Genomic DNA, 27110 nt, shown 5'->3' with positions numbered 1-27110 from the left:
AACGCCTGGAAAGGTGTTTATCAAAACAGCTGCCCACATCATATGGTATAGTAATCTGATGCCCGGCTGCACAGTCGATTATTAGTCCCTCGCTCCCTCCCTCTGCGATTGCATTTTTTTTTGAAAAGTCAACAATTCCCCGCATACTATGCGAGGCCTTCGAAATTTGACAAATCACTGCACTATTTCCGCACAAAACAGTAAAATCATTGCAATATTATCACATAAAACGGAAACTGACCCATCATTGCAGCACATAAATTGGACTCAATTTCAACCAATCACCGTACATTTACTTCATAATATGGTTCAATCAAGCCACATGTCAACAAACTTTTTCCCTCGTCCCCGCATTTCAGGGACAAATTGGAGGACAAACCCATTGCATATTGGCATGCAAAATGTCAGAATTGCCGCAGCAAAATCAAGCATTTTTGCCCGCAGATATCCCTGCGTAATCCCAGAGGGACAGGATGATGTGGCATGCAACCATTAGTTGATGCAATGCAATGTCTGCATTGAAGCCAGCCTGGAACATAACCATAGTCACTTGTTACATTGTGGAAAGTACAAACTCATACACCATACAGGCCCCATACGCAAATATATAGTACCATACATACAGAACTACTAACATGTAAACTTGTGCAGTCTTGACTTCATAACCAAGCAGACTTTCTGACTGTTATAATGTGTAAATACTTCATTTATTTAGATGAATGTGTATAATAACATACTTATATATAGCTGGACAGTTCTTGATGTTTGAGAAAGGACATATCAGCGACATTTCTTTGGTTTATTTGTGCATCATTTTGCACCTCACATAATCATGAAGGAACTAGACTATCAACTGTGAAAGACACTGTGGTGAGTCCCATTGTAAAATAATGATCTACATTGAAAAACTGCAATATGAAAATATACATTCAGATAATCAGTTATAAATGGACTAACGTCACACAAAAAAAACAGCATTAAAAACAATTAAATGAGACAAATCTATATGAGTCAATTACTTTGGTGATTATTTAAAAAAAAAAAAAAAACGATTGATCTTCCCCTCAACACTTGATTGTCATGTTGCTGGAATGCAAATTCTGGAAGTAGTGGTCTGGATTCACGTTGGAGGAGAGCTGAATCTGGCTACCAGTGGGGGAAATCTCAGTGAATGCAGCCATAGTCTCGATTCAGGCTTGTGAAGCTTGTCCCTCGTATTTCTCCACATAGCATGTCCATGCATAGGGTGTCAGATGGCTAGTGTCACTTGTGGGTGGGGCCTAATGCTGCACATCATACCGCCTCTGACTCAACCAGGCCTCTTCTTTTTCTTCTTCTTCCACAGAGGGTGCTATAATCCTGGAGTTTTTGCTGCAGAAAATGACATTGCTTGAAGATTATCAAACATATTTTTTGCAAAAGAAAATAACTATGACTTAAGACAGAAAAAATATATACATACAGGAAACTTGACAGACAGGTACTGGAGATGGGTACTCACGGAAACTCCGTGGCTTTCTCGCAGATGTAGCTGATGAGATCTTCACAGAAGAAATCATTCCACAGTCCCTCGTGGATGAGGCCGGCGCAGTCCTCTCCTCTCTCGTGCCCGTGGCTCCAGTTGTCTGGCTGTCCGGGCTTCCACTGCCTACAGTCACACAGCAGAGGGCACTCACACACTGAAACCTAACTTGAGACACATGCATGTAACTGCGTCTTCCCCTTTAGTCTTGCATTGATATTAATGGGATTATCTCGGCTGTGAAAGACTAGCATCAGCCTTGACACTGAGGTACTATACATACGAGAAGGCAGGTTCGGTTCCATCCAGCCAGCGCCATGCATTCTCCTCCTCCCTGTCTGTCAGACCCATCCAGAAGTAACCCTTTCCAGAGGTCTGCTTTTGCAGCCATTTCTGAGAGAAAACAAGGAAACATGATGTCAGTAATGTCACTCATTTTATGACTGTTTGAACAGTTGTGCTTTTTGATTTTGAAAGGCCTATGAGGATGACTCTTCTTACCTGTTCATCGTTATCGTTAATGATCACCATTGACGCGGTCTGGGCATCACAGCTTTTCTTTGCATCGTCAAAGTTGTGCAGCTCTTTGGAGAAGTGATAGCATTTGTCTCTGAAGCCAACCCACTCTTGAGGACAACCTGCAGTGAACGGTTATTGTTATACTATCACAATGAACTAATGTCCTGTCTATCATAGATGGTGTTGACAGAGTGATACAGACATATCGATGGTGTATAAAAACGAATTAGTATCACCTGGGGCCGACACAGTAGGAGCGGGGGCCTCACTCTGCATCGAGAAAGGGACCAAAGGCACTGCTGCTGCTGCTGCAGGTCGGGCAGTGAGTCCTGGCAGTCCAGGTGGCCCTGGGGCCCCCATGGGCCCCACCGGTCCCCTGGGTCCCTGTGCCCCAGCTGGCCCCACCTGTCCTCGGTCTCCCGACGGACCTTGTGGCCCCTGAGGACCGGCCTGTCCATCTCTCCCAGGGATCCCAGCAGTGCCTGGCTCACCATTCGCCCCCGGGGGTCCTGCCCTGCCCCCTGACCCTCGGGAGCCCTTTGAACCTGGGTTCCCCCGTGAGCCTGGCTGACCTTTGAACCCTTGTATTCCTGGTGGTCCTGGAGATCCCTTCTCTCCACGAAGCCCCTGCACCCCAGGCCCACCCGTATCCCCTTTCTCCCCTTTCTGACCGGGCTGACCGGCTCCTCCCTGGGGTCCTTTGTCTCCCCGCGGGCCTCTTGGACCAGGTGGACCTGAAACAAGAAACAATAAAAAGTCTATAAACCTGTGTCTGTTCAACTGTAAAGGAGTGTGAGTGTCACTTTAGCCTGCCTTCATGTACATATCTACCTCAAATCCCCGTACCTCTGCACATTGATCTAGTACTGTAACTCCCTGTATATAGCTCCATTCTTGTGTCATTTATTTTACTCCTCTGGTGTTACTAAACTCAGCAAAAAAAGAAACGTCCCTTTTTCAGGACCCTGTCTTTCAAAGATTATTAGTAAAAATCCAAATAACTTCACAGATCTTCATTGTAAAGGGTTMAAACACTGTTTCCCATGCTTGTTCAATGAACCATAAACAATTAATGAACATGCACGTTAAGACGCTAACAGCTTACAGACGGTAGGCAATTAAGGTCACAGTTATGAAAACTTAGGACACTAAAGAGGCCTTTCTACTGACTCTGAAAAACACCAAAAGAAAGATACCCAGGGTCCCTGCTCATCTGCGTGAATGTGCCTTAGGCATGCTGCAAGGAGGACTGCAGATGTGACCATGGCAATAAATTGCAATGTCCGTACTGTGAGATGCCTAAGACAGCGCTACAGGAAGACAGAACGGAAAGCTGATCGTCCTCGCAGTGGCAGACCACGTGTAACAACACCTGCACAGGATCGGTACATCCGAACATCACACCTGCGGGACAGGTACAGGATGGCAACTACAACATTTCCCCAAGTTATACCAGGAACGCACAATCCATCAGTGCTCAGACTGTCCGCAATAGGCTGAGAGAGGCTGGACTGAGGGCTTGTAGGCCTGTTGTAAGGCAGGTCCTCACCAGACATCACCGGCGACAACGTCGCCTATGGGCACAAACCCACCGTCGCTGGACCAGACAGGACTGGCAAAAAGTGCTCTTCACTGATGAGTCGCTGTTTTGTCTCACCAGGGGTGATGGTCGGATTCGCGTTTATCGTAAAAGGAATGAGCGTTACACCGAGGCCTGTACTCTGGAGCGGGATCGATTTGGAGGTGGAGCGTCCATCATGGTCTGGGGCGGTGTGTCACAGTATCATCGGACTGAGCGTGTTGTCATTGCAGGCAATCTCAACGCTGTGGGTTACAGGGAAGACATCCTACTCCCTCGTGGTACCCTTCCTGCAGGCTCATCCTGACATGACCCTCCAGCATGACAATACCACCAGCCATACTGCTCTTTCTGTGCGTGATTTCCTGCAAGACAGGAATGTCAGTGTTCTGCCATGGCCAGCGAAGAGCCCGGATCTCAATCCCATTGAGCACGTCTGGGACCTGTTGGATCGGAGGGTGAGGGCTAGGGCCATTCCCCCCAGAAATGTCCGGGACCTTGCAGGTGCCTTGTTGGAAGAGTGGGGTAACATCTCACAGCAAGAACTGGCAAATCTGGTGCAGTCCATGAGGAGGTGATGCACTGCAGTACTTAATGCAGGTGGTGGCCATATCAGATACTGACTGTTACTGTTACTTACTGATTTTGACCTCCCCTTTGTTCAGGAACACATTTTTCAATTTCTGTTAGTCACATGTCTGTGGAACTTGTTCAGTTTATGTCTCAGTTGTTAAATCTTGTTATGTTCATACAAATATTTACACATATCAAGTTTGCTGAAAATAAACGCAGTTGACAGTGAGAGGATGTTTCTTTTTTTGCTGAGTTTATTTTATTTTTAAACTCTGCATTGTTGGGAAGGGCTCATAAGCAAGCATTGCACGGTAAAGTCTACACCAGTTGTATTCGACGCATGTGAATGTGATTTAATTTGATTTACCCTGTAGGATGGTGAAGTTGGTGATGAGCTGTGAGTGCTTGCTGTCTACCAGCTTCATTTCCTCCATGATGATGGAGAGGCTGGTGACCTCCTTGTCCAGGCGGGCCACCAGGTCGTCCTGCTGCGACCTCAGTGTGGTGGTGTCCGACCTCACGTCCGACACAGTGGCATTCAAGTCGGACAGGTAGTCGGAGTGGCGCCCCACTGTCTCAGCGCAGGTGCGGAGCTCGTTGAGGTTCAGGTTGATGGCGCCCAGGAGTTGGGTAGTAAAGCTGATGTTGCCAGTCACGCGGTCGATGCTCCCCTCTGACTCGTCCAGGCGTATCTCCAACTGGTCGAACTTAGAGGAGGTGAGGTTGTCGTGGTCGCGCTGCTGGTCCATGATCTCCCTAAGAGTCTGGTCGTGGTTCTCTGCCAGGCTGGAGGTGTTCTGGAGCTGTCCAGACAGCGAGGCCAGCTGAGATGCCACGTCCTCCAGGCTGTCGTTGTTTGACTTGGCCAGGGCAGAGGCATTGGAGGCCAGCACCTGGAGGTTCTGCACCTTCTCCTTCAGCCAATCAGCGTCCGACTTCGTCTGCCTGGCCGTCTGCTCCAGGCTCTGGAAGTCGTTTCGGATCTTCTGGATGGCCTGGCTGGTGTCGTCCACAGATCTCTGCAAAGCCGAGATCAGGCCCCTCTGTTGGGCCTGGGTGAGGTTAAGATTCCCGATGCTCAGCAGGGCCTGGCTCTGCTGCCGAACCTGCACCTGGAGCTCCGTTTGCAGCCGAGCCGTGTCCTCCTGAAGACCCTCCATGGTGCCGCCGTAGGCCCGTAGGGTGCCATTGACAGACCTCAGCGTGGCCGTGTTGGCGTCCAGCAGACCCTGTATGGAGCCCTGGCTGCCCTGCATGTCCAGGCCAGAATCCTGCAGACGACCCAGGGCCGCCCGGTTACTGCTGCTCCTCTCTGCCACCTCAGACAGCTGCCGCTGCAGAGCCCGGATGTTGTTCTTAAAGGCCTGGATCTCTGTGGTAGTGTTCTCCGACTTCTCCCCAGTCTGGTCATCTGGGGACATGGTGTGAAAGAAATGATTACATAATGGTTGGTGTGGTTACTCTTCAATCAAAGATTAAAGAGACTTCAATCAAAGACTTCAGTAAAAACAGTAACTCTTAACTGTTATTGTTCAACACAATGCACAGGCTTAAATTACGAAGGATTATGCATGGTCAACTTGCTATAGGCAGTGGGGAAACTCACCTAGCTTTTTCAAGTCTGTTTCCACAGCAATGATCTTCCCCCCATAGCTCTCGATACCTTCGGACACATTGTCAACCTTTTGCACCACTGCAACACAAACAACACAACACAGTTCAGGGTTAGCTCTTCAACACAGTGGTGGGCTCCATACAATATTACGAGTCTGAGAAGGATGGGCAGAATAGCCTGCAATCACAGACACCATGTATAAAAGGGATCAGAAAGAATGATTATGAAACCTCACTCAGACACAATATATAAGATGTCTATATGTCTGGTGGGTATGTAATAATGGTCGCCTCAGCAATCACAAGCTTTAGGATTAGGAAATGGTCATGTAATACACAATAATGTCTCAATGACTGGGTGTGTCCATGAAGACTGAGCATGAGACACTAAAGACACTGGCAGATGAGCGCAGTGTGGGTGGGTGGTCAGAGGGAGTAGGGTCTGGAGAGGAGGGGGGTAGGACAGAGACACTGGAGGGACCCTGGGGGACAGGAAGCAACCGAGGGGGGTCCTCAGTAAACAGGGGGATCAAAGGGTACCCTAAGGAGACAGACGCTGTGTCAGGGAGGGTCTTTACTCCCCCACAGGCGACAGGACCCTTCATTTCCTCTGGAATGTGTCTGGGATTCCATGGAATCACCCCACCACCACTTCCACAGGCTAGGGAGCCATCTCTAACCATCTAACTGGAGACCACAGGGGTTACAACTAAGGGGCACGATATATCGGTAAGCATATCAGAATCGGACGATATTAGCTAAAATGACAACATCGGCATCTAGTTTAATGCCAATGTGCAAAACCGATGTCAAAGCTGACGTGCATACCTATATAACGCAGGTATATGACGTAATGACGCCACGAAAAATACAGCGCTACATGTGCAACACAGCATTCCTAACCTAGCCCACAATGCCTGCTGTGTGGATCTATTTTGAAGTTTCAAAGGAAGATAACAAAAAGACCATCTGCAACGTTTGTGCTGCTATTATTTCCCGAGGACGGGAGAAAGTGAAATCTTTCAATACCACAAACCTAATGACTCACTTGAAAGTGCATCACCCCCAGACGTTCAGCGACTACTTAAAACAAATTCAAAAAAAATAAATAAACGCACACAACTAAACAAGTTCAAGTCGAGCAGTCATATGAGAGTAAGAACATTTCAGCGAGACAACTCGAAGGCGAAATCCATTAACGCCAAGATAATGGAATTTATTGCCCTTGACAATCAACCATTCTCTCTCATGGATGATGCTGGCTTTCGCCGACTGGTCGAGCACCTCAAGAACCGATAAACACTAACAAGTAGACGCTATTTTTCAGATGTTGCCCTACCGGAGTTACACAATATTGTTGAAATGCACATCCATGAGCTACTTGCTATGGGCGTCAATGCTATTATCTTCGCGACTGACATTTGGACCAGCGATGTCAGCCCCATGAGCATGCTGAGTCTGACAGCACAGTGGGTCGACAAGCATTGCGTACTGAGGAAAGCCGTATTGCATGCTCAAGAATGTGCTGAACACACTCCTAGCTCCATTCGAACAACTGACTTGAGAAATAAGCTCATCAACTACGTCTGCAGCAGACGTGATACTATCTATCATGGCCTTGAAACGCCTGCTCAACAAAACTGCTGACACAGACCATGTGGTTAAAACTTGCAAAAGTACTCTACTAGAGGCTGTGAACAAGCGATTCAGTGGCATTCTCTCTGAGCCTCTTTACTGTGTCGCCACCATGCTCGATGCTAGGTACAAGGACCTCTACTTCGATACAGACAAGAAATCGGGTTTACGTGAAATGTTACAGACTCAGCTGGACAAGTTGGAAACAGAAACAGTGACAGTGCGCACCGAGGAAGAGGACCCATAACAGAAGAGGCCACAGACAGACAGAGCTTGTGAGAACAGACGCTGGGAGACGAGAAGCAAGTATAGAGATGAATATAGGGTGTGTGTGTGTGTGTGTGTGTGTGTGTGTGTGTGTGTGTGTGTGTGTGTGTGTGTGTGTGTGTGTGTGTGTGTGTGTGTGTGTGTGTGTGTGTGTGTGTGTGTGTGTGTGTGTGTGTGTGTGGTGTGTGGTGTGTGTGTGTGTGTTTCAACGATTTAACTGCACTAGAATACTTAACAGGCCGCAAAAACAATTAATATCGGTTATCGGTATCGGTATCAGGTTTTTTGGCAAGGAAAATATTGAATATCGGTATCGGCCGAAAATGTCATATAGGTGCATCCCTAGTTACAACCAGTCAAAACTATACCCTAGCTGTTATTTCTATCCTCCACTGAAGAAAACAGGTAAAGACCAACCAACTAATCAAGCTCAAAGACCCCACTGAGCTCAACCCTTAAATGGATATCATCATTCACTTTATTCTAGACCACCAAGGATCGAATCATCATAAAGATCATAAAGACACAAGAGGAGAAGACGCACGAGCACCTCAGTTCCTCCTTCTGACTGAGAGCACTGGAGGACATGGATAGATAGATCCCACTGTTACGACTGAGTGTGTGCAATCTGGGCAAGCTGTACAGATGTAGCATCTTAATTTGAGCCAGTTTGCTACAGCAGGAAAATAATCCTGCAGCAACAGGAAATGTGAATTATTATGTGGATTATGATTAATGGACATTTTATTGGGGTTGATACATTTTTCGTAAGGGAAAATCAAGTCTGAAATTTCAAAGTGTAAATTACAAACATCAGAAGACTTTTTAAACCTCAAATGCGCTCTTTGGAAATGGGGATGGATACACAACGAATGGAGTTTGCACTGCAGGTAGGCATATGTGAATTGTGAATAATGCAAAAGCATGTCAGCAAAAGCCTCACGAGTATACCATTTAGAAAACATTTGATGGATAGGTTACTTGGCAAATGCGTGCCAGGATTAGAAAGAATCCGGACACATTGCCTTTGAACCAGCTTTCATTATAATAATGTAAGGGTAGCCTACAAGGGCTTGTTTTTTAATAAAACTAAATGGAAAACAAGCAAATGTTACAGGAAAATAACAAATGTTTCTAAATATGAAGATAATTCATATAAGGTAAATTACTATTCATGTCGCTATGGTTTGAAAATAGAAGAGTACCGGCTTTAACAGGTCGAAATTGCAAACAAGCGTGTGTTTGACAATTGTGCTGACTTAACATCAGCCAAAAATAGAGCCCTATAAATGTAACATTTCCTGCATTGCACATTTTCCAATCTTAAGAGGTTACATTTTTAAAATGACGACAGTAAGTGCCAAATAAAAAAAACATGGTTGACCATAACAGGGTTGTCGATTTCATTTTAAATCAGCCATAAATCAGGGGAAATGGAAGCTTGTTGTTAAATTGTTCAAACATTTCTAGCCTGTCTATCTATGGGTAACAGGGTTGACGTGTTACGCTCAACACGCTCAGTTGTCCAACACAAAACACAAAATGGTCAAAAAGAGTAGAACCAGCTCACCTGCTTTTACACTATGATTTGACTATTAGATGTTCAATGTTTACAATTTCACAATTTCTACTTAAAATATCAAAGGGAAGAAAAAGGCCCTCATTTCATGGAACATCCCAATTAAGGAAGAGGTAGAGTGATGACAGAACATCTAACTAACAACGACAGAGAGGGTGGAAGGCAACAGCTTGGAAATGAGAGATGAGAGACAGAGAAATAACAATGTGTCATTCTTCAAACCCGCCAAGGATGAGTGTACTTTTCTCATTGTCAACAAACAATGGAAAAAAATGCCTTGCGGAAATAGAAACCCAGAAGTTCATGCATGCTTTTAATGACTTGCATGTGTTCGTCTGTAATTGTGCTAAGCTAAAATGGGAGTAGACTGAATCGCTTGATTCATGCCATATTCACATGCATGCATAACATGGAATTCAGCCCAAAAGTAGCCTATAATTACATTTTCCCATTTAGATGGAATTTATTTCAGGTGAGTGTCTTATCAAGAGTGCTGTGGTGTTAGAAGCACTCCTACCTGATAGTGTTGACTGGGGCCCATATTCACAAAGCGTCTCAGAGTAGGAGTGCTGATCTAGGATCAGGTCCCACCCCCTTCTTATTCATTAAGATTTAAGGCAAAGATCATCCTCAATCAGCACTCCTACTCTGAGTCGCTTTCTGGATATGGGCCTGGTATGGGTGGTGTCATAGACATGTAGTAGTGTTTGTGAAACTCAGAGGTAATTGCTTTCGCATGTTTGAGAAAGTGTTTACTACATAAACTCTCTGAACGTATAATCCTCCCAGGATCCCACTCTTTCCATTGCAGGAAACAAGAGATCAAAACATCATTACCAACCATTCCTAGAAATGTCTCCAGACTTGAAACATAGAGAAGTCATAAAATTATGATGGAAAATGGCTTCGTACAGAGTAGACGTCCTAATATTTTGGGGAAATCAAGTCGCCTGTATATGGAAATCAAATGCCACTCGGGATGTAGCCTTCTCAGCCTGGTGGACGGATGTAGAGTGCCAGTCAAAAGTTTGGGCACACCTACTCATTCAAGGGTTTTTCTTTATTTTCACTATTTTCTAAATTGTAGAATAATAGTGAAGACATCAAAACTATGAAATAACACATATGGAATCATGTAGTAACCAAAAAAGTTGTAAAAAATGGCGCCGGAGGAGATGGCTGCTGTTTTACGGGCTCCTAACCAATTGTGCTATTGCGTGTGTTTTTTCACGTTATTTGTAACTTATTTTGTACATAATGTTTCTGCCACCGTCTCTTATGACCGAAAAAAGCTTCTGGATAACAGGACAGCGATTACTCACCTCGTACTGGACAAAGCATTTTTATTTTTATTTGATGCGAAGGATTTACTTCAGACACCCAACAAGGCCCAAATCCCCATCATTCGCCTGAAGAAGATACAGAGATATTGGGGACGTACTGTAGGTTGGGGTGCCTTGTAAGGATCCGACAGCGAGTGAGTAATCCCCCTTGGATAATAAAATGGATGAGCTCTGATCAAGACTATCCTACCAACGGGACATTAAAAACTGTAATATCTTATGTTTCACCGAGTCGTGGCTGAACGACGACATGGATAACATACAACTGGCTGGGTGTTTCAGTCCATCGGCAAGATAGAACAGCTGCCTCCAGTAAGAGGCAGCTATTTCTCTCAAGGTTTTGTTCGCCTGAGGTAGAGTATCTCATGATAAGCTATAGACCAAGAGAGTTTTCATCTATATTTTTCGTAGCTGTCTATTTACCACCGCAAACCAATGCTGGCACTAAGACGGCACTCAACGAGCTGTATAAAGCCATAAGCAAACAAGATAATGCTCATCTAGAGGCGGGGCTCCTAGTGGCCGGGGACTTTAATGCAGGGAAACTTAAATCCGTTTTACCTCATTTCTACCAGCATGTTTTTATTTTTTTATTTTTTTTATTTTACCGTTATTTTACCAGGTAAGTTGACTGAGAACACATTCTCATTTGCAGCAACGACCTGGGGAATAGTTACAGGGGAGAGGAGGGGGATGAATGAGCCAATTGTAAACTGGGGATTATTAGGTGACCGTGATGGTTGAGGGCCAGATTGGGAATTTAGCCAGGACACCGGGGTTAACACCCCTACTCTTACGATAAGTGCCATGGGATCTTTAATGACCTCAGAGAGTCAGGACACCCGTTTNCATGGGATCTTTAATGACCTCAGAGAGTCAGGACACCCGTTTAACGTCCCATCCGAAAGACGGCACCCTACACAGAGCAGTGTCCCCAATCACTGCCCTGGGGCATTGGGATCTTTGTTTAGACCAGAGGAAAGAGTGCCTCCTACTGGCCCTCCAACACCACTTCCAGCAGCACCTGGTCTCCCATCCAGGGACTGACCAGGACCAACCCTGCTTAGCTTCAGAAGCAAGCCAGCAGTGGTATGCAGGGTGGTATGTTACATGTGCAACCAGAGGGAAAAGAACTCTAGACCACCATTACACCACACACAGAGACACGTACAAAGCTCTCCCTCGCCCTCCATTTGGCAAATCTGACTATAACTCAATCATCCTGATTCCTGCTGACAAGCAAAAACGAAAGCAGAAGGTACCAGTTACTCGCTTAATGAGGAAGTGGTCAGAGGACGCAGATGTTAAGCTACAGGACTGTTTTGCAAGCATAGACTGGAATCTGTTCCGGGATTCTTACAATGGCATTGAGGAGTACACCACATCAGTCACTGGCTTCATCAAAAAGTGCATCGATGACGTCGTTCCCACAGTGACCACACGTACATACTCCAACCAGAAGCCATGGATTACAGGCAACATCAGCACTGAGCTAAAGGGTAGAGCTGCCGCTTTCATAGAGCGGGACTCTAACCTGAACGCTTATAAGAAATCCCGCTATGCCCTCCGACGAACCATCAAACAGGCAAAGCATCAATACAGGACTAAGATTGAATAGTACTACACCGGCTCCACACTCATCGGATGTGGCAGGGCTGTCAAACTATTACGGACTACAAAGGGAAGCATAGCCGGTAGCTGCCCAGTGACACTAGCCTACCAGACGAGCTAAATAACTTCTATGCTCGCTTCGAGGCAAGCAACACTGAAGCATGCATGAGAGCATCAGCTCTTCCAGAAGACTGTGTGATCACGCTCTCCATAGCCGATGTGAGTAAGACCTTTAAACAGGTCAACATTCACAAGGCCGCAGGGCCAAACGAATTACCAGGATGTGTACTCTGAGCATGCGCTGACACACTGGCAAGTATCTTCACTGACATTTTCAACCTGTCCCTGACCGAGTCTGTAATACCAACATGTTTCAAGCAGACCACCATAGTCCCTGTGCCCAAGAACACCAATTTAACCTGCCTAAATGACTACCAACCCGTAGCACTCACATCTGTAGCCATGAAGTGCTTTGAAAGGCTGGTCATGGCTCACATCAACACCATTATCCCAGAAACCCTAGACCCACTTCAATTTACATTCCGCCCCAACAGATCCACAAATGATGCAATCTCTATTGCACTCAAAACTGCCCTTTCCCACCTGGACAAAAGGAACACCTATGTGAGAATGCTATTCATTGACAACAGTTCAGCGTTCAACACCATAGTGCCCTCAAAGTTCACCCCTGAGCTAAGGACCCTGGGACTAAACACCTCCCTTTGCAACTGGATCCTGGACTTCCTGATGGGCCGCCCCCAGATGGTAAGGGTAGGTAACAACACATCTGCCACGATGATCCTCAACACGGGGGCCCCTCAGGTGGGGGTGCTCAGTCCTCTCCTGTACTCCCTGTTCACCCATGACTGCATGGCCAAGTATGACTCCAACAGTATGACTCCAACACCATCATTAAGTTTGCCGATGACACAACAGCCTGATCACCGACAACGAGACAGACTATAGGGTGGAGGTCAGAGTCCTGGCAGTGTGGTGCGAGGATAAGAACCTCCCCCATCAAGACAAAAGAGGTGATTGTGGACTACAGGAAAAGGAGGACTGAGCACGCCCCCTTCTCATCAACGAGGCTGTAGTGGAGCAGGTTCAGAGCTTCAAGTTCCTTGGTGTCCACATCACCAACAAACTATCATGTTCCAAACACACCAAGACAGTCTTGAAGAGGGCACGACAATGCCTATTCTCTATCAGGAGACTGAAAAGATTTGGAATGGGTCCTCAGATCCTCAAAAAGTTCTACAGCTGCACCATCGAGAGCATCCTGACTGGTTGCATCAGCCTGGTATGGCAACTGCTCGGCCTCCGACCGCAAGGCACTACAGAAGGTAGTGTGTACGGCCAAGTACATCACTGGGGCCAAGCTTCTTGCCATCCAGGACCTCTATACCAGGCGGTGTCAGAGGAATTCTGTGGAATTTCTTGAGCCAATCAGTTGTGTTGTGACAAGGTAAGGGTGATATACAGACGATAGCCCTATTTGGTAAAAGACCAAGTCCATATTATAAGCAAAGAGAAACGACAGTCCAATTCCTTTAAGACATGAAGGTAAGTCCATTTGTAAAATTTCAAAAGCTTTGAAAGTGCAGTCGCAAAAACCATCAAGCTCTATGGTGAAACTGGCTCACATGAGGACCGCCAAAGGAAAGAAAGACCCTGAGTTTCCTCTGCTGCCGTGGATAAGTTCATCAGAGTTACCAGCCTCAGAAATTGCAGCCCAAATAAATGCTTCACAGAGTTCAAGTAACAGACACATTTCAACATCAACTGTTCAGAGAAGACTGCGTGAATCAGGCCTTCATGGTCGAATTGCTGCAAAGAAACCACTACTAATGGACACCAATAATATGAAGAGACTTGCTTGGGCCAAGAAACACGAGCAATTGACAATAGACCGGTGGACATTTGTCTTTTGGTCTGATGAGTCCAAATTTGAGATTTTTGGTTCCAACCGCCATGTCTTTGTGAGATGCTGAGTAGGGGAACGGACGATCTCCGCATGTGTAGTTCCCAACGTGAAGTACGGAGGAGGTATGATGATGTGGGGGACCTTTGCTGGTGACACAGTCTGTGATTTATTTAGAATTCAAGGCACACTTAAACAACTTCTTTGGGATCGGTGTCCCGTCCACGGGTCCGTTAAGCTAACGTAGGCTAATTAGATTAGCATGAGGTTGTAAGTAACAAGAACATTTCCCAGGACATAGACATAGCTGATATTGGCAGAAAGCTTAAACTATTGTTAATATAACAATCCAATTTACAGTAGCTATTACAGTGAAATAATACCATGCTATTGCTTGAGGAGAGTGCACAATTTTGAACATGAAAAGTTATTAATAAACAAATTAGGCACATTTGGGCAGTCTTGATACAAAATTTTGAACAGAAATACAATGGTTCATTGGATCAGTCTAAAACTTTGCACATACACTGCTGCCATCTAGTGGCCAAAATTGCACCTGGGCTGGAATAATACAGTCTTTCAAAGCTACGGTTGGTTTTTTCTTTGCATTATCTTTTACCAGATCTATTGTGTTATATTTTCCTACATTCCTTTCACATTTCCACAAACTTCAAAGTGTTCCCTTTCAAATGGTACCAAGAATATGCATATCCTTGCTTCAGGGCCTGAGCTACAGGCAGTTAGATTTGGGTATGTAATTTTAGGTGAAATTTTTTAAAAAGGAGCGGATTTAATGGCTACCACAGCATTCTGCAGCGATACACCATGCTATCTTGTTTGTGCTGGGTGAGACTATCATTGTTTTTTCATCAGGACAATGACCCAACACACCTCCTTACACCAGGCTGTGTAAGGACTATTTGACCAAGGAGAGTCATGGAGTGCTGCATCAGATGACCTGGCCTCCACGATCACCCAACCTCAACCCAATTGAGATGGTTTGGGATTAGTTGGACCACAGAGTGAAGGAAAAGCAGCCAACAAGTGCTCAGCATATGTGGGAACTCCTTAAAGACTATCGCAAAAGCATTTCAGGTGAAGCTGGTTGAGAGAATGCCAAGAGTGTGCAAAGCTGTCAACAAGGCAAAGGGTGGCTACTTTGAAGAATCTCAAATATAAAATATATTTAGATTTGTTTAACACTTTTTTGGTTACTACATGATTCCATATGTGTTATTTCATAGTGTTGATGTCTTCAATATTATTCTACAATGTAGAAAATAGTCAAATAAAGAAAATCCCTTGAATGAGTAGGTGTGTCCAAACTTCAGACTGGTACTGTATGTTCCACATTTTCACCTTCATAGATGACTAACCACACAAAAACAACTATGACAGTTTTGAGAAAAACATATGATCTATAAAAACTCACTGTCGATTGAAAGAGTAGTTTTACCTCAGATTGGATAGGTATGGCCAGTCTGAATGAAATGTTCCACTGCAAACTAAATGAGACACATTTCCAGACACCATACACTACTGTACCACACAGAGCTCGAAAGACACACTCACCTTAAACCATACATTTACTGTACATTGTTTCTCTGCATAACACACACACACAAACACACATACACACACACACTGTATAATATCTGGCCAAGAGCTATGCCCTACTATGGCATGTGTAGTAGGCCAGCTGTGCTGCAGCTGTGGTTTCTGGGTGTCATCCCTTCCTCACACAAAACACACACACACCCACACACTGAGCAGGAACCGAGCATGCACGCACAAAAGCATGCACACACACACACACACACACACACACACACACACATGCGTACATACACCCATACACACAACCTGACAACTCTTATTTTGGCTAAAGCTCTGATTATAGCCCAGAATGTAGTGACAGATCCCATGCACACAGCCTGAGCACAGAGAGAAACAGAGGGAAAGAAAGAAAGGGAAAAATAAATTAATGCAGCAGGAGTGCTGAGTGAGGAGACTCCCCCTACACCCTTTAATTCCCCTCTCTGTGTCCTCTCCTTCCTCATATTCATATTTTTCTGATCCCTACCTCATCCAAACTGGGTCGCGTCTCAAATGCCACCCTATTCCCTATGTAGTGCACTACTTTTGACCAGAGCCCCCTGGTCAAAAGTAGTGCACTATATAGGGAATAGGCTGGCATTTGGGATGCAGGCCTAGTCTAGCCTGCAAGGACAGCCTATATCATGGAGGTTCTATATCTCAGTGGAGACCACATGCACACCATAAAGAGATTAAGAGACAAAGCGAGGACATTGTTATGGGTGAGAGTAGAGAGCACAGGGTCAGAGATATGCTGTATTCTACAGTACAGAATACAGATGTGAGGTGAATAGAGCATTGGGATCTCACTCCACATAACCATCTGGACCTGACTGCATGTTTAGGGCTGTGGAGCTGTGGTTCCCTGGACAGCCCAGTACTACAGCTCCGCCAGTAAAAACCCAATTTCAGTGGGTTCTGCTAGAGTGGCACCGAGTTCACCGCTCATCTGGTCTAAATTAGGGATGCATTAAGATGTGCAGCGGGGAAGAAGGATGAGGATTGACTGCTGACTGACTGAACCCAATTGTGAGTGTGAAGGACATTACATTTAATGTAGTTGAGAGTCCCCAATAACCACGAGAGATGTAAAACCAGTGTCATTTTGAGATGTTGTAAATAGGAAAAAAAACACATGTACACATATGGGAATGGTTAGCGCAATTATCACAGGAACAGTCTTAAGTTTGGCCTTCGGACCGTTGCGGGACAGTTTTCCCAAAGCCGGAAAACTCAGAACGCAGGAAGTGGAGCTCCGCAAAGCCGCGGGTTGGTTCCCGGAGGTGTGATTGGGGGTGTTGGTTAAATAAACAGAGACAGGGTGAATGGGGGGACGTGTGCAGGGGTGCAGGAAGGGTGCAAGGGGGAGGACAGACAACGGCGCTGAGGTTTTGTGGAAAGGCAAAAAAAGGGGGCAGACTGTGTGTAAATGTTACTTTTTGAGAGAAAAGGGGCTTGTTTTAGTTTCAGAGAGTGTGATGATTTTACAGAGTGGGATCTCTCAGAGTTTCCATGACTCTTCCACTGGCCTTAATTAATAACAATGAAACATTGTCCAACAGCATCTATGTCATGTTTGGGCAGACCGAAAGGGGTCACTGGGGATGTTAGGCACACAAACACACAACACACACACAGCCTAGTCCCCCCACACACACTCTCCAATGTAATCTTATTTCCTGGCAGGATATGAACAAGGACCCCACGCACAGTTTGGACAATCACTTTCTCAACAAACCGCACGACTTTAGTGAAATATGTCAAGTAACAACATGTTAGGGCATAATCAGGTTCGGTTGAACGATGTTAGCCACCACGGTTGGACAAGGACATACACTTTCTGTTCTATGTCTCAAAAGTAGCATGCCTTTTTGACAGACACACCAGCATGAAAATATGTCTCTCCCTACCTCTTTAAAGTTGACACCTTATTATCCTGGTCAAAAGTTGTGCACTACATAGGGAATAGGGTGCCATTTGGGACGCAGCCATGCATACACTTTGCCTGACAGATAGATGTGTGTCTCTGCTTACCTTTATAACCGAGGACAGCCACAGCGATGGTGAGTAGAGTGCACAGCACGTAGAGTAGTGCTATGGAGGTCTTTAACGCCCACTCATTCTTACACTTAGTGCACTGGGTCCCCTCCTGGATCCCTACACAAGGGAGAGAAATGCAGATTAATAAACATTTGGGAAAATAGTTAGCATATTTCCTTTCCTTCCAACATCAATATTCACAATGTAGCCATACGAAGTGAAAGGATGTTATGGTTATCATACCAAAACATTTAATACATTGTATGAAGGTCCTGGGTCTCTGTGCATTGCCTGTGGCAGGGGTATTCAACTCTTACCCTACGAGGTCCAGAGCCTGCTGGTTTTCTGTTATACCTGATAATTAATTGCACCCACTTAAATCAGTCCCTGATTAGAGGGGAACAATGAAAAAACGCAGTGAAACTGGTTTCGAGGTCCAGAGTTGAGTTTGAGGGGCCTAGGGGATAGGGTGCCATTGTCATAAGTAGTGGACTATATAGGTAACAGGGTGCCATTTGGAACACATATGGTCAGGTGTCTATTGTGGCTCAGATGGCTGCAGAGTCAGGCTATGTGGAGACAGCAGAGAGCGAGGTCAGAGTGGGGCCTGGCTGGCCCTATGTGGGCTGGGAATCTGGGGTCTATCCAGGTTCTGGGTCTGAATCTCCAGATCACCACATCTGGACAAACAGCCTGGAGGCCACATTAAAGGGCCCACTGGTCCCCTGAGGGCCCGGTTGGTGAGGGGGCGAGGGACACCAAACAAACACATAAGATGAAGAGATATGATACCAACCTCCTCTGATTCAAACCATTCAAGTGCCTCCAACCAGTGGGGAAAGTCACAGAGCCACGCAAGCATTCTCCTACATTCTCTTGGAATATTTCTTTCCAAGGATATCTTTCCTGACAGATGAGTGCCGAGATCCGCAGTGCTGACGGGAACACAGCTGTATTTCATTTGAATTCAGGAAGTGGGGGAAAATGAAAGGTCCTGCTTTCCATGTACCTGAAATAAAACTCCTTTGCATGTTCAGCGCAAGGAAAGCCACTTCCAAGACATGGAAATTTCCATGGCAACACAAAGGCAGCCTGTGCCAATGCAATTTTTGTGTTAACACTTCTTGGCCTATGCTAAATATATGCCTATTGAGCTTCCTGTTTTGTTTAATGTGATTATGATAATGAATTATATCCTAATAATTTCCATTAAAAGCATTGGTGTAGAAATGGTTATTTCCAGTGTAGCCTAGTCTTAAAAATAAAGGTTCCAGTTGGAACCAAATAAGAACCTTAAATAGGATGGTTCTTTGAGGAATAGCACACACTCGACACCTTATTTTATGCAAATAAAATACATATTTTAGAGTACCACCCATGACAATGTTTGCTAGTAACATAGACATGGTAGTTTCTGTCATAAATTTTTATCCATGAGACATTTGCCGAGTGAGATCCTAATTGAATGACTCAATGTTTAAAGGTAATTTATATTTCATAAGGCCTTATTTTGAGGGTCTAGTTAAACCCTAACAAGGTCACCTGAAACTCATGGTTTACAGTCCACAGCAGGCCTGTAAAGTAACGTGTTATTCCTATTAGAATTCAGACAGAGTGGGGATACGTTCTGAATTTGTTTTCACCCGCAACCTATATTCAGAATGACTGCTAGGGTTGGGAGGACTAAGATACTGTATGATACTACCTAAAGCAGAGGTATTCAACTCTTACCCTACAAGATCCAGAGCCTGCTGGTTGTCTGTTCTACCTGATAATTAATTGCACACAGCTGCTGTCCCAGGTCTAAATCAGTCCCTGATTAGAGGGGAACAGTAAAACAAATATATTAATAATGCAGTGGAACTTCAGTGGCTTCAAGGCCCAGAGTTGAGTTTGAGGGACCTAAAGCATCTAAACTGGAACAACTATTTCAGTAACGGGTGCAATAAGTCCAAGTAACAGATTTGATTAGTTTACAAAAATGTATGTTATTTATATTTGAGTAGCATAAGATTAGTTAATCAATCAAAAACATAGATATTGAAACAAACCATTCTAAAAATCAATGCATGCTGTGAAATATGATAATGATGGGTGTGGTTTTGGTTCAGCTATGGTTATTAACACCGACACTGAGGTTATTTTACACCACTTAGTGTTAATTTGACTCCTTACAGTGTTAATTTAAGCCCTGAATCAACATTAGAAATGTTACACTAGTTAACACTGCCCAATGTGCTCTGTGCTATGAAAGGGACACATCTGCAGCCTTCCATACATTTCAAGAACCTTTGAGAACTTTGAAGAACCAAAGATGCCACGCGAAGAACCCCACACTTAACTAAGCGGTTATTCTTTATCAGGCAAGAGTTCTCCAAGGAACCTTAAGAGCTGAGGAAGAACCATTTAAGAATCTTCATTTTCTTCAGTGCACTGGAACCATTTGGTGCCAGAGCACTTGAGTCACCACCCATACAGTTGAAAAGAGGTATAGCTAGCAAGGGATAGCTTTAGCCAATTAGAAAATACTGGAGTGATCAGGTTGTCATTGTAAATAAGAAATCATTTTTTAATTGATTTTAAAAAGTTTGTCAGTTTGCCCGGCTGCTATAGGGCCGCAGTGGGACTTGAAGATGCATTGTGTCCACACAGCCAAGTCAGAGTGAACATGTTATATACCTGAAAGAGTGTTGAGGCACGGACAAAGCATACGCAAACACAGTTCAACACTCCAAGCTTTCACTAGCTCCTAGCCAACCTTGAGTCATTCAGGTTGACTCAACTCCCTGGCGGTCCAAGCATGCAGCCGTTCACTAACTTCACTTTAGCTCACTGAGGCAAATTATACACTCCCCATCGCCCCTAACAACCACATGGAGCACTTCAGCAGTCAGCACACTGCTCTATTCCACAACACGTTAAGATAACACAACTGGAGAGCTGTTCTTTTCATTACTGTTACTCTTTAACAACAGTCACTCTACGGCGCATTCGGAAACTATTCAGACCCCTTGTCTTTTTTCACATTTAGTTACGTTACAGCCTTATTCTAAAATTGATTCGTTTTATTTTTCCTCATCAATCTACACACAATGACAAAGCAAAAACAGGTTTTTAGAAATTTTAGCAAAGAAATAGTTGTCCTTCTGGAAGATTCTCTCATCTCTACAGAGGAACTCCGGAGCTCCTTCAGAGTGACCATTGGGTTCTTGGTCACCTCCCTGACCTTTCTCCCCCAATTGCTCAGTTTGGCTGGGCGGCCAGCTCTAGGAAGAGTCTTGGTGCTTCCAGACTTCTTCCATTTAAGAATGATGGAGGCCACTGTGTTCTTGGGGACCTGCAGATATTTTTTGGAGTACTTCCCCAGATCTGTGCCTCGACACAATCCTGTCTCAGAGCTCTACGGACAATTCCTTCAACCTCATGGCTTGGTTTTTTCTCTGACATGCACTGTCAACTGTAGGACCTTACATAGACAGGTGTGTGTCGTTCCAAATCATGTCCAATCAATTGAATTTACCACTGTTGGACACCAATCAAGTTGTAGAAACATCTCAAGGATGATCAATGGAAACAGGAAGTACCTGAGCTCAATTTCAAGTCTAACAGCAAAGGGTCTGAATACTTGTGAAAATAAGGTATCTGTTTTTAAATATGCTAAAATGTATAAAAACCTGTTTTCACTTTGTCATTATGGGGTATTGTGTGTAGATTGAGGAGGAAAAATATAAATGTAATCTATTTTAGAATACGGCTGTATCGTAACAAATGTGGAAAAATTAAAAGGGCCTGAATACCTTCTGAATGCACTGTAATTACAGCTAAAGAAGGTAATAAATCAAGAGAAAGTCAGAGAAGGAGAGTAGAGAGAAAAAGAGACGGACAAAGAGCGCTAACAGTTGGGAAGCAGCGAGAAAGAAGAGAGAGAGGGAAATAAAGAGAAATGAGAAATGAGAGAGCGAGAGAGAGAGAGAGAGAGAGAGAGAGAGAGAGAGAGAGAGAGGAATGATAGCACCTGTACAGCTTGCTATCCTGACATCACATGTTTCCTTTTGGAGCTGAGGTACCTTGTCCAGCTCTCAGTGAGTCACAAATGGCACCCTCACATGGCTTATGATGCCCCCATCTATAACTGGCCCCTCGGTGGCCCCCTTAAAATCTCTTAACAAGGACTAGCGCCTGCCAAGAATATCTCTTACAATCACTGTGCCAGTTCTGTGTGTGCAGTCAGTTATACAGAATCACGTCAGACAGGTCCAATAGCAGCTGACAAATGTCTTGGTCAGTGACAAAGATCCGCTTCAATCTGTGGTTTGCCTCTATGCATAGATCATTGTAGATCATCGCAATGGTCATTGAGTATGTAGCCGTCAGGGCTAAACAAAATGGATATCAAAGCTTCCGAACATTTATAACGACTGACGTGTGTTTGGAGTACAAACCCAATGTCGGCTTCCACTGCTAAACAAGCACATGAGAACACCACTTCAAGGTAATCAAAAAGGCTTGCGCCAGAAACAGCAGTGCTATCTAAATATGTTGACAGAGTTCTTATAAATCTATTGCTCTGAAAGTAAATCAAAACACTAGAAAATGAATTTTTACAATACACAGACAAGGCGTTCCAACTTTTGTTGACAGGATCAACTGAGCTCCCAGGATTAGCTGTCCAAGTATTCAACATGGAGGACAGCTGTCAAAACACAAACATGGCCGCCACAACAACAAAGCAACCTGCAACCCCCTCCATTTTCCAGCTCATTCCATCCCTACTCTTTCCAAACAATGGTCAGATTTAGAGAGAAGGGGGCTGGAGGTATCAGATGAAGCAGCTGTGTTCTGTTGGACTCTTGTGTTTTTCTGCACCCCAGTGAGATCCCAGTGACAGTCTCAGTCCAAGGTCGTGATCCAAAGGTCATGGCTTGGTTGTTTGTCGCCCAGTGGGTGACTTCCTGGATGGGCCCTTCAGTCTGACAACAGACACAGGCTATGTCCTAAATGGCACCTTATTCCCTTTGGTCAAAAGTAGTGCACTATATAGGGAATAGAGTGCCATTTGCCCTGGTCAAAATTAGTGCACTATATAGGGAATAGGATGCTATTTGGGACACCGCATAGATGCTGGACTCCTGACTGCGTCACATCAAAGTTAGGTCAATAAACATTGTCACTCACTGGGAAAGCATCTTTATGTTCATACCATAGGCACCTGGGATACAAGGCCCACAGATCCCCTTGTCGAATGTTAGAAGCCTAGTACTCATCTGACAGATGTACATTGGACAATTCAAACAAAATGTGAAACATAAACTTTCTGTTCTCATATCAGATCACCAAACCAAATCCACAAAACAGACCGCAACATAGAGGAGAGAACCACTGATAGCTGATGCCATTTAAACATTGAGTTTTGAATTTACCAGAGAGGATGAGGCAAAGCGAGAGGTTTTACTCCGGCCAAAATCTGTCAACGAAAGATAAGCCCACGAAGTGACTGTAGGCTACAGTGAAAATTATTCACACGCTGGTCTATGACTATACACATTTTTTGAGGAAGGATCTGAGAGAAATTAGAGCAGACTCCAGAGAAATAGAGACAAGAATGAATGCGGCGCTTCCTTATTCACAGTTTAACAACAACGTGTTGTCTAGCTGGAGTTTCATAGTTCCTTCAGACTGGCTGCTACTCATTCAATTGGACAGTGGGTCGTCATCACTTCCCACAGCTGCACGGTCAAACCTAGGTTAGCCTTGCCGACCACGACCACGAAACAACCAACATCCGGGATACTGAGATCCTACTGAGACCACAGACTGACAAAAACACTTTTATCGCTCACAGCAAAACACAATGCTGCTCCAAACACTAAGAACTTTTTCCATAACAAGTAAAGAACACCAATCTCTTTTCCAAACTAAGTGCTGCTTGGGATGAACAGTGTATATGCTATTGTTCCTCTAATGTTATTGAGGTCTGACATCCTGACAATGTCTACCTTGTTCACATCGGAGTATGCTGTTATGTCCCAGAGCTTTGCCTTTGACTAACGTTTGGTCAGTTTACTGGAACCGTATCCTCACCAAGCCTCATCAACTTGTTCTCTTCGACAAATCGACCGTTAAAGGGTCACTCTGGGATTAGAAAAACATAAAACTGCTCAAGTGGCCAATGGCTTGTGTCATTAATTTCACAGTCCGAAAACGGATGTACCAATCCCGGATTGCCTTTTTAATTCTTGGCCAGAATGTCAAACGGGACGTCCCTGGGGCAAATGGTCGAGCCGAAACTGCTGGCTTGCTTCTGAAGCTAAGCAGGGTTGGTACTGGTCAGTCCCTGGATGGGAGACCAGGTGCTGCTGGAAGTGGTGTTGGAGGGCCAGTAGGAGGCACTCTTTCCTCTGGTCTAAGAAAAATATCTCAATGCCCCAGGGCAGTGATTGGGGACACTGCCCTGTGTAGGTGGTGCCGTCTTTCGGATGAGACGTTAAACGGGTGTCCTGACTCTCTGAGGTCATTAAAGATCCCATGGCACTTGTCGTAAGAGTTGGGGTGTTAACCCCGGTGTCCTGGCTAAATTCCCAATCTGGCCCTCAAACCATCCTGGTCACCTAATAATCCCAGTTTACAACTGGCTCATTCATCCCTAACCTCCCTGTAAATATTCCCCAGTTGTTGCTGTAAATGAGAACTTGTTCTCAGTCAACTTACCTGGTAAAATAATGGATTAAAAAAAATAAACATACAGCCTTGCTCATTAGAAGACAGAGTTTATTTACAGTAAATATGAGGAGAGAACTATATTAACCAATGAAGAGAGGAGGTCAGTGAGCGGAGGTCAGGCATAGAGTGGATCTGGAACTGTGCCCTGCCTAACACAAAACTCAAACCCTTTCCAGGAATCTGCACAAAATCAGCTCGAGGGCAATCATGTGCGCTATATGAAAGTGAACCTCTGGCATCACGGATGGTTGAGAAATAGACTAGTTAGATAGACTCCTGGTGAGAGCACATAAAAGACAATGGACAGTCATGGATAACCTTGTTTGTGCGAAAAGACCAAAACGGTGTCGTTAAAAAGCAGGAAAATACGGTTGGAATGTTACATTTGTTTTGTAAATCATAGCTAAATTCTGGACTTTTCCTGCAGCCCATCTGTGTCTCTTTACTCCAAATAGAAATGAGAAGTTTAATAAGATCGTTTGATATACTCTAAACCAAGCCAAGACTCTTTTTACAATTTGAGGGGGGGAAGGCTCAATGACTGACTCATACGCAGCTCTGACTTCTTCAATGGCATAAAGTAGTACAAAGTACGAGACCAAGGTGTGTGTGTGGTGTGTGGTGTGTGGTGTGTGTGGTGTGTGTGTTGTGTGTGTGTGTGTGTGTGTGTGTGTGTGTGTGGTGTGCGTGTGGTGTGCGCGTGCGCGTGCGGTGTGTGCGTGTCTGGCTGTGTTCGTGTGTGTGGTGATGCTTATGCCTAAAACACATTAGGAAAGTTGAGAAATACACCTAAGGCTGTGGCGGTCATAACATTTTGTCAGCCGGTAATTGTCAAGCAAATAACTGCCTGTCTCACGGTAATTGTCACTTAATTAACATAAACACATTCAGCATCTCCTGGCTTCCACACAAGCCACTGATGCAGACCTTTGGAAAATCTTAATTTTAAAAAGTCTAATAAATCCATTTAATATTTTTTTTTTTTAAACACGTAACTTTTATTTAACTAGGCAAGTCAGTTAAGAACAAATTCTTATTTACAATGATGGCCTAACCCGGCCAAACCCAGACGACGCTGGGCGCCATATTGTGCGCCGTAATATAGCCTAGACCTTCACAATAAATCCATAATTTATTTTAGACAGGTCTAAAGAAACACGATATGAAGAAAATGTAGTCTATTTCAGATTAACAGAATAGCATACTCTGAGTTGTCCTTATGCTAGGCCCTGATCTAGCTATGCCATATGGCTGTGGGCTACACTATTTCATTTAGCAGACACGATTTGGATAGAATTCCGTGGCATTATTTTATATTATTTTATAGTATGAAGAATACATTTGAACATATTTTCTCCAAACGATTTGAGGGAGTGTGCAAATGCGACTATTCGGTGTTGAGCAGTTAACAAAGAAACAGGTCCTCCTGTATACTTAATTTAGAGTTATTTATGCAACTTCTTTGTGATACAAATGCTGGGATATATGTTTGATTGTTAATACATTCTAAGGCTGTATGATGCGAATCTAATGATGATTTGAAAAAAGTCTCATGGCTGCACACACTTCATCAGTCTCTCATTCACAATTTGACAAGCACTGATAATGACTCTGTCACACCAGCCTTCGCTTTGGCTCCCCCTCCTGTTCAGGCGTTCAGCGTCGCCGGCCTTCTAACTGCTGCTGAACCTACTGCTGGCAAATGCCCTTCACTCATCAACCCCGGACGTGTCTCGTCATCATTAGACACACCTGGTTCCAATCCCCACTCTTTCACTGTATACAGTGGGGAGAACAAGTATTTGATACACTGCCGATTTTGCAGGTTTTCCTACTTACAAAGCATGTAGAGGTCTGTAATTTTTATCATAGGTACCACTTCACACTGTGAGAGAGAATCTAAAACAAAAATCCAGAAAATCACATTGTATGATTTTTAAGTAATTATTTGCATTTTATTGCATGACATAAGTAATGATTACTACCCAATGCCAATAAGAATTCCGGCTCTCACAGACCTGTTCGTGTCTCTTCTTTAAGAAGCCCTCTCGTTCTCCAATCATTAGCTGTATTAACTGCACCTGTTTGAACTCGTTATCTGTATAAAAAGACACCTGTCCACACCTCAATCAAACAGACTCCAACCGCTCCACAATGGCCAAGACCAGAGAGCTGTGTAAGGACATCAGGGCTAAAATTGTAGACCTGCACAAGGCTGGGATGGGCTACAGGACAATAGGCAAGCAGCTTGGTGAGAAGGCAACAAACTGTTGGCGCAATTATTAGAAATGGAAAAGTTCAAGATGACGGTCAATCACCCTCGGTCTGGGCTCCATTGCAAGATCTCACCTCGTGGGGCATCAATGATCATGAGGAAGGTGAGGGATGAGCCCAGAACTACACGGCAGGACCTGTGTCAATGACCTAAGAGAGCTGGGACCACAGTCTCAAAGAAAACCATTTAGTAACACACCTACGCCGTCATGGATTAAATCCTGCAGCGCAGCAAGGTCCCCTGCTCAAGGCCATCGCATGTCCAGTCCGGTCTGAAGTTTTGCCAATGACCATCTGGATGATCCAGAGGAGGAATA

The 27110-nt window shown here is 44.6% G+C and overlaps 1 protein-coding gene across 2 annotated transcripts in view; it reads right to left on the bottom strand.

The window, feature by feature from the left end:
• Positions 1–675: 675 nt before the first annotated feature.
• Positions 676–27110, bottom strand: part of LOC111953525 (collectin-12) — a 63007-nt gene continuing 36572 nt past the window's right edge. For both annotated transcript variants that reach the window (XM_023972873.2, XM_070435423.1), the window contains 8 exons: positions 17794–17916; positions 5800–5886; positions 4561–5604; positions 2278–2775; positions 2024–2160; positions 1806–1915; positions 1502–1648; positions 676–1371 (listed from right to left, as the gene is read on the bottom strand). In XM_023972873.2, the coding sequence (XP_023828641.1) occupies positions 1281–1371; positions 1502–1648; positions 1806–1915; positions 2024–2160; positions 2278–2775; positions 4561–5604; positions 5800–5886; positions 17794–17916 (2237 nt within the window). In that variant the 3' untranslated portion in view covers positions 676–1280. The remainder of the gene's footprint in view (positions 1372–1501; positions 1649–1805; positions 1916–2023; positions 2161–2277; positions 2776–4560; positions 5605–5799; positions 5887–17793; positions 17917–27110) is intronic.

The sequence above is a fragment of the Salvelinus sp. IW2-2015 genome, linkage group LG27 (assembly GCF_002910315.2).
Source record: "Salvelinus sp. IW2-2015 linkage group LG27, ASM291031v2, whole genome shotgun sequence".
Classification (NCBI taxonomy): domain Eukaryota; kingdom Metazoa; phylum Chordata; class Actinopteri; order Salmoniformes; family Salmonidae; genus Salvelinus; species Salvelinus sp. IW2-2015.
This window is presented reverse-complemented; position numbering and strand designations above follow the sequence as displayed.